Genomic DNA, 8,290 nt, shown 5'->3' on the forward strand with positions numbered 1-8,290 from the left:
TAATATCGATGGAATTAAAAATGTCGAAAAAACACAGGCAGTCGTTGCTTTTCCCGTAAGCCGCCGTGATAAGAAATGCCGGTTGGTTCACACTTGGTATAAGTCAGAAATTAAATCCCGATATGAATATTATCCAGGAGTAATATACATCAATGGATTCATTGTGGCTTTGACTACCTTTAAATAGCAAAATTTGCAAAAATTAATGCTGATTGAATTATAAAATACCTAAAAAACACAAGCAATTCTTGATTTCTCCATAAGCCGCCGTGTTACAAATAGAGTACCTGTATAGCGAGAGTATGGACAGATGTGAAACTCCGAAAGTCCATCAGGCCTTCACCGATGCTTCTGCGAATAAAGTTAGGGCCCAGAAATGCAGCCAACCTATGAATTTCAATTATCCAGAACGATTTACTAATACTATTGTTACGAACCGTCGTTTATTAAGCACGTGTTTGACTCAGTTTTTGCATAAATTTACTCAATTTTGCGGAAGAACGCTCATTTATGTACATTCTTGGCCATCTTGGTTAGAATTGGAACCTGCAGACTGGCAGTGAAATTTTGTGCGTTAGAAGTTGGTTAGAAGGGTGGCTGCACTTTTGGGCCCTAAGCCCTCCATGAAGCGATCTGTCCATACTCTCGCTAAGTAGTGTGTAAATGAGACCTCACCATCCTTAGTGACATCCATATAAAAATTCCCATAAGGAATTCGAATTGGCCAAAAATAATTTCGCCAATCCTATTCCCCAACGTGTCTATTGCACCACGCAAATGGGGTAATGTAAAAACAAGGATGATGACCCAACAACATTGATGTTATCACTACTAACCAAAAGTATCCGTCGCCAAGAATAAGACTAACATCTCGTATACAACAGGTAGGATAAACAACTGATAGCGTATGCAATTAGTAATAAAACAATTGCGCTAAGGAAACTGAGAAAAACAAGCATTTTTTCAAGCAACAGACATACACGAGGCTCCGGTAAAACGTCAGAGGTACCCCCACCTCCGCTCCCTGAAACCGAAGTCGAGTTTTGCGGTTTCTCCAGACAGTTGATACTGATCTGAGAAACGAAGCCGCTTAAAGTTTGACCGTACCGATCATCGACATTCCGCAGACCGCAGGTGTGAATTTTGGACAAGTTCAAATTAACGCATGCAGGTGAATAACCTTTAACCATCAAAACTGTGGTTACATTGTGCAGTAAAGAAATATCGCTTCCATTAACGGGCCCGGCGCAGGTGGCGATACGGATAATTGCATGAAACCTGTCCGAAGTACCGTGGCACACGGTCAACACCTCCAAACATATAATTAATGCACGTCCGAAACCTTGGCCCAGGTTGGGTCTTTGAAGCCGAGCCATTTAACCAAGATTTGATCTCCACGCCGTTGCAATATCTTCTCAATAAGATAGTCGTCGACGAGTTTAGTCTTTTGCAATTCCTCCTTGTAAAAACCGCCTAAAATTGGTTTTTTATTCAAATCGTTCAGGTAAAAAATTGGCGGTCCCGAGCGAGATTTTATAATTTTGCAGATGACGAATATTTCGGCGCTCCACGACGGGATGTAAGATTTGGCAAAAACGTGTTTATACTTCGAAACACGAACGTAATCTCCGATACGGTAACCGGCCTGCCCGACGCTTTTATATCGCGACGACTTTGAATTACCCGTCTTGTTTAACAGAAAACTTTCGTGTTTTTTTCTCACGGAAGAGGGTTTCATACCCGTGGTAGAATGAACCTTGTTGTTATAATCGTCCACTAATTTTTGTAAATTATTCGCCCAGTCGAAACTCCCCTGAATTTGAAAATTTTTGTACATGGCCATTTTCAGCGTCCTAATCCATCTTTCAACGATGGATGCTTTCTTACTGCTAAAGGTCGAATAGTGATTAATTTTGTGATCCGACATTAATTTTTTGAAGGACGCGTTCCAGAACTCGCCCCCATCATCGGAGGAAACGTTTTTGAATTTCGTGCCGCAACGCTCCAAAATTTTTTTCATGGCAGCTGTCACGGTGGGACCACGCTTATCTTTCAGCCCTTCGGCAAATCCAACTTTTGACAGCGCGTTAATCGCCACGAGAATGAATTTCATACCGCGATTACTTTTCGATAAGGAGGAAACGTCAATTAAGTCAATTTGCATTAAATCGTCTAAACCGCGTAATTCAACTTTTCGTCTCGAAAAATTCTTTCGTGCACCGCGAAAGAGCTCTGAAACGATACGCGATTTTAACGATGTCATTTATGTTGTTTATTCGTACAACTTATCCGACCACAACCGGGCTTTTATTCTTTCATCCCACGAGTAGGACTTACGCGGTTTATCCTCCATTTCTAACGCCGAACGCCAAGTTCGATTAATCGAACTTTCGATAGAATTTAAATGAGTCTCCAATTCCGGCCTCTTTTTAGCCGAACGCGTAATGTAATAAATCTCTTTGCGTAGAGCAATCGCGGAATCCGCGATTTCGTGCATGAGGCTCATAGTAAGGTGACGCAAACAGTTTTCTAAAAAACCCCAAGGCACAGCGCTCTCACCGGTCGCCGGCGGCCCCATATTATCTATCGATAACTTATTAGCGTTGAAAACAAAAGCCTTCGATTCTACTTTTGTTTTAGGATCCAACAGGGTTGCTTCTACTTTACAAATGGAATTGTCATGTAGATACTTAAGATTGACCGCGTCCGCCAGGCTCGCGGCCGCCCCAACGTTGCCAAGACGCTTATCACGTGCGTCAAAAACCTCATTATTAGCCTCCAGAAGCAGAGCTTTGTTTTGCAAAAAAGACTTGGTTACCGCATCGCTCGGGTTCACCGGGTCATTCACATCGATAAGACGTTTTTTCTTAATGGAAAATGTGTTGTTTTTATTGTCAATACTTGTTCGATGATTCAACGAGTGATGCACGAACGATTTCGTAGCCACATCCTGTTCATCAACAGGATTTGCAGCGTTACATACGCGTTTTTTACGTAGATCGAAATTTCCTTCAGGAGTTAAGTTAAAACCAATGCCCCGCTCCCCCTGTTTTCCAGCGCGCCCTTTAGAGCTACGACCAAAAATATCGATTGACGATCCTCCCATGGTAAATAAAGCGCAACAAGTGACGTAATACGCTTTTATAGGAACTAACGAATCACGTGCGCCTCACGTAATTCTTCTTCGATCGAAAAAATCTCGCCGTCCAAGTTGGTGTTTCCCGCCGCTTTGGCAGCATGCAACAACTCTAGGCGTTTGACCAATTCGTCTAAAGAGTCCCAATAAACATAGTTGTAAGCTAAGTTATTATTGCGAACAAACCCGCCACCTCTGGTGAATTTATTTATTTTTTTCTTCTTCTCCCCAGGCGGGAATAGTTTCCCGATGAAGCCCATGTACTTTGGCAGCGCGGTAGATCTAATTCTACCGTTAGGATCGGAATTTGCACGATGTAAGTTGGTTAAATTGCAAATAACTTTGTAAGTATCAAGATCTTTTTGTGTAATTGCAGCTTTACTTGGGTTTTTCAAAAATAACAATTCAAACAATCCTGGAGTCCCTTTAAAAATTGAACTGCCAATATGAATATCGTCATTTTGATCAAAATCAACCTCTTTATTGCCCAACAGAAAATTTGCATGCTCCCCCTGATGGAATTTCACCCCGTACGTTGTATCATGGATAGAGGGTTTGGCCGTCACGCTCCCGACATACTTCCGTGACAAAGGTCCCAACAGTTCCGCGTAAGAAGCAAAACTAGCTTTTGTCTCGGGATCGAAAATGTATTCTTCGGGATTGGGCATAGCGCTCGAGGGATAATACTCGCCCGTCGATTTCGGCGTTTGCGCCGACAAAGTACCTGGCGCGTTAACATCGAAAGTTAACCCGCGAGGTGTGTCTGGGACAAAATTGCCAGGACTGTCTCTGTATGCCGAGCCCCAATCGACAAGAAAATCCGGCTCAATAAATTCCGGAAGCGGACCGCCGGAATTTTGTTTCACAGCAAGCGCTTCATTTTTGGCCGTCGAGACGATGTTTTGCAGGGGAGCGACCAGGGGTTTTAACTGTTTTTCCGTTTGAAGATCGAACTCGATCAGCCCCCGGCGGAGAGCACGGAACTTTTTCCGCACTGCTCTCGTGGCTGCCGCAAGCTCCGATTTCACAGCTAGCGTTTTTCGGTACGACATCAGTGACAAAAGTATCAAATCCACATCGATATTTCCCGCTATTTATATCGCATTCCGTGGAAATGACCAGGAAACCGAAAGGTTTTTGCCAAATCTGACGCGTCATACTCAAAAAGCGGGGATAGTCCATATCACCGAAGCAATGGTCCTGGAAAATGTGGGACAGGTTTCGCGAGTCCTGTCTCAGCGCACAAATTAGGTTACAATTATCGCGAATTAAATGCTTCGGTACTTTTGCATAGCTTTGCACCAAATAGAAAACATCGATGTTTGAATGACGCCCGTGCGAAAACAACCGTGAAATTAAATCTAAATACATCGAGCCTGCCTGACAATCGTCCAGTACTACACAGCTAAAAGGCAGAATATTAAGCTGCGAAACATCCGGATTAAAAAATACGCCAAGTCCGGGAACTCGGCTCAACACTTGGTACAACCGAACGTACTTTGGTTGATTGATCGATGGCGAAAAGAGGTACAGGTTAAGGAATTTCAATCCGTTAACGCTCTCCAGGAGACTTAGCATGATTGTTGTCTTGCCCCCGTGACTTGGGGAACAAATTATAGCTCGAACATTAGCCGGAAGCAAGGTGCTTTTTTTATGTGAAAGCGCATCCCGCGTATCTTTAGACTCAATCTTAATGCGATCTTTTTGCTTGCAAAAAGTAAATTTGGTTTCGTGTCCGGCCATAATAGCACGGATCCAAAAAACTGATTAGAAACAGGTTTCTACATTAATCGTTTATATACGAAAAATTGACCCGTGAAAGGTTGATCGCGCGAAGGATGCTTCAGTTTACCGTGCACCTCTGTACCTCGAAGATCCACCATGCGCATCGACCAGCTAGCTCGCGACACGCACAACCACGTCCTCGAGTGCGGAGACGAGGAACCCAACGTGATTTACAAATGGGACCGCGAATATAATGTTGTGACCGAAGTTCGATTCGATGCGTCCCACACGGCGTCTTTAACGGGTCTCAATCGAATAACATCTGCGATTGCCCCGACTTTTGACGGGTTAAAGGCGCAAGCGTGGGACGCACTCGACGTTGTCCAAGTAGGGCAATACATTTTATATCGTGCTCGAGCGTTTGTAACGATCGGGCCTAATCACCGAATACACTATACCGAATCGTACACAGAGCGCTACCAGGGGGACCAGAGGAACATCTCGCTTGCCAAATGGGCTGTACTGAGAGAGCTCAACGATATGTTGGAGGAGTACCTCCCATACGTTGGGACTCCCCATTTAACGGTGAAAATACATATCTTGTTCTTTCTTGTTCCCCCGGCGCCTCCTGATAGCGTAATCTGTGTGCCATATCCGGTGTAGTGAGAGAGGCGAGAAAGGAAAGGGTGCCTCGCGGTCCGGGCGAGCGGAAAATCGGGGCGGGCGGAAAATCGGGGGAAGCAGACGACAGCAACGATAGCAGGTGAGTGAAAAACTTAAATAAAAATGTAAAGTGAAAATTTTTTGTGACAAAATCCCACCCTCCCCGCCTTGGTGTGAAAAAAAAGAAGAAGAAGAGATACTTACCCTTGTCGCGAGGATCATCCATAAAACAGAACGGCAGCCGTGAAAGGCTGAATGACGGGGACCAAAGTTCGACTTGACGAGGAGCAAGAAAAAGTTCGATTCAAGCACCACATCAAGTCGCTCCGAGGTCCCCCAAAAAAAAATTAACGCGAGCACCAATGTGTCATTGCCCGAAGCAAGCTACAGTGCCTGCGGCGTCTAAAAGCGCGAGTGCCGAAAGATTCGATGCTGCGTTCCCAAAGAATCAATCGCCGATGTACGAACCCCGGTAAATTGCAAACACAAGAGTCCACGACATCAATGTCCGCACCGGGTGTATATGCGTACATGGGGCAAACGGAGTAATGCCCGTTGCGTTCCTCATGTTTTTGAAGACGCACTAGCTTGGCACGCCACAAGTTAAGCGAGACCAGATCGTGTATATCCAGCGCCGCGTGGTATTTCCGCCGGAACTCGTCAAGCTTCTGCAAAACTTCGGCCGTAACTTCGTGGATGGGCGTCTCCATGACGTCCGTTGGCCAGCAAACACTCGATTCGGGCAAGTCTTGCGGCAGCCGTGCGACGTTGCCGCGGCGACGCGTCTTTTTCCGATTGAAGAATAAGCACGCGACACAAATCGAGCTGAGTTCTCGCGTAAAGTTCGTTTTCACAAGACAGATCGTCCACTTTCAATTTCTTGCGAAGAAAGGTGATCAGTACGGATAAACGAGACAAGACTGGGTCAAAACCCGTCGACATACCTCGAAAAATAATCACTAATCGAGATTAATCACTTCAGAGCAGGTATCAGAGAGGAACCTGAATGACGGGGGCCCGCCGTGTTGTCGGATCGAAGAAAAACACGCATGAGAGAAAGAATGTTTGCGCGCGGCGGACCCCCCTAATTTATACACATTTACAACCAGCTCAAGCAGTTGTAAGTTCGCAACTCGGTGAGAACTTGCTGCAACCTGACATCACTTTCGTGGTTGATACTGTCAAAGTTGGCAACCAACAGTTGCTGCTGCAGAGCCTCACCGGCTTTGATCGCGGCTGCCACATTGTCCCGCAGCCAAATCAAACAGTCCAGAACGTTGCGTTGAAACGAGACTGACGCTCCGTTTCGCCGATCGAATAGAGTTACGGTCGGCTTGTCGTACATATTTTCGCAGAGAACATCCACATCCGACAGCTGAACCTTCTTGGAAGTTCTCGAGTTAGGCCCCAATTGCAAGTACTGGCTGATGGCGTCAAAGTGTTGGGTGAAAGTTGCGTAATCTTGCTTGGAAAGTTCGACATGGCGACTGGGAACTTTCAGATGGGAAATGACGATTTTCACATCGAAATTTTCATCGCTACGCAAGCCAACGGTGATTTGTTTCAAGCCGGTATAGTTCAGGTAGTAGGTAGTGCTGTTACAGAGAATGGGCTGGTCCTGCGGCTCCCCACGTTTCAAGTAGTTGGCGTTCAGTTCCCTGCGCATTGCTCGACGAAGCACAGGAACGGGACTTGCGTCAGGAGCAGGATCAACAAAGTCCCCAACATCAACGTCCATGTTCTCTTGAGAAGAGCTCATTGTTGTACACGGGGTGATTCACGGAGCGAGTTTCGAAGGCGCAATCTGGACTGCGACTGGTGGATATGGACAGCGAACCGACGCCTTTATTAAGATCTGCATCCATCCACTCGCGCATCCGCACACAGTTGGTCAGGGCGCAAGAGGGGTGGTTCATGTAACACCGGGCCGCAGGGTAAACAGAAAGGTCAAGGAGAGACGGGCAATTACGAGACTCCAAGTCGACCACCAAGCACGCCCTAGATACGTAGTTTTGCAGACAATCTTGTTTTTGCTTACCTTTGGTGTACAGGATTGCGTATTCGCGACCGATTCTTTCCAGAATCAGCGGTAATTGCGAATAATTAACGACCCCAGCGTACCAGTTGAGACAATGTTTGTTTCTCGTGAGGTAGGCGTTTGTCTGTTGGTCTTTCAAGTCCAAATCGTGAAAAGGGAACGGCGCCCGAAAAATGTAATGTTCCACGATCGATCCGTCCAGACTGGTCAATGCGAGCTCTTTTATCAGATAGGCGTTGTTGCTGTAAAAACATTGGATATCGCAGCACGCTTCCGCCATTAGATGATTTTTTTGATCGTTTGGCTCAGCGGGTGATAGACAAAAAGCTGATCGTGGACAACAACCGCGTTCGCGATAGTATCAGCCGCCACGGCCGCTGACGTCAAATATTCAAGTCGCAAATCGATTGTCGAATCGATGGGGTTTTCGGTAGTTTTAGTCGTGTCGAACACAAAGAGTGGCGCTTTCGTGCGAAAATCTTTGTAGGTTAGAAGCGGTTCGTAATTGGCAGCCTGTTCGTCAGCGTGAAACACACTCTTCAAGTAGGGTGAAAATGGGGATTTTAGAACAGTAAATTATCCAACAGCGTTGCACGATGGTGCAGAAGAATATGAATTAAATTACAGCGTTGTATAGGGATTATTGTACAATATGGCAACGCTGTAAAAAGAAAGTATTGCATGTTGCCCCTTCAATATGCGGGTTATGCAATCGTGTAATAATGCCC

At 45.6% G+C, this 8,290-nt stretch overlaps 1 protein-coding gene across 1 annotated transcript; it reads right to left on the bottom strand.

The window, feature by feature from the left end:
- Positions 1-7,841: 7,841 nt before the first annotated feature.
- On the bottom strand, positions 7,842-8,104 carry LOC109042061 (uncharacterized; the record flags this gene model as incomplete). Its single annotated transcript, XM_019058626.2, is given in 1 exon segment — positions 7,842-8,104. A coding segment is annotated over 1 exon segment (263 nt), but the record flags the coding sequence as incomplete, so codon positions are not given.
- Positions 8,105-8,290: the final 186 nt, after the last annotated feature.

This window comes from Bemisia tabaci, unplaced genomic scaffold (assembly GCF_918797505.1).
Source record: "Bemisia tabaci unplaced genomic scaffold, PGI_BMITA_v3".
NCBI lineage: Eukaryota > Metazoa > Arthropoda > Insecta > Hemiptera > Aleyrodidae > Bemisia > Bemisia tabaci.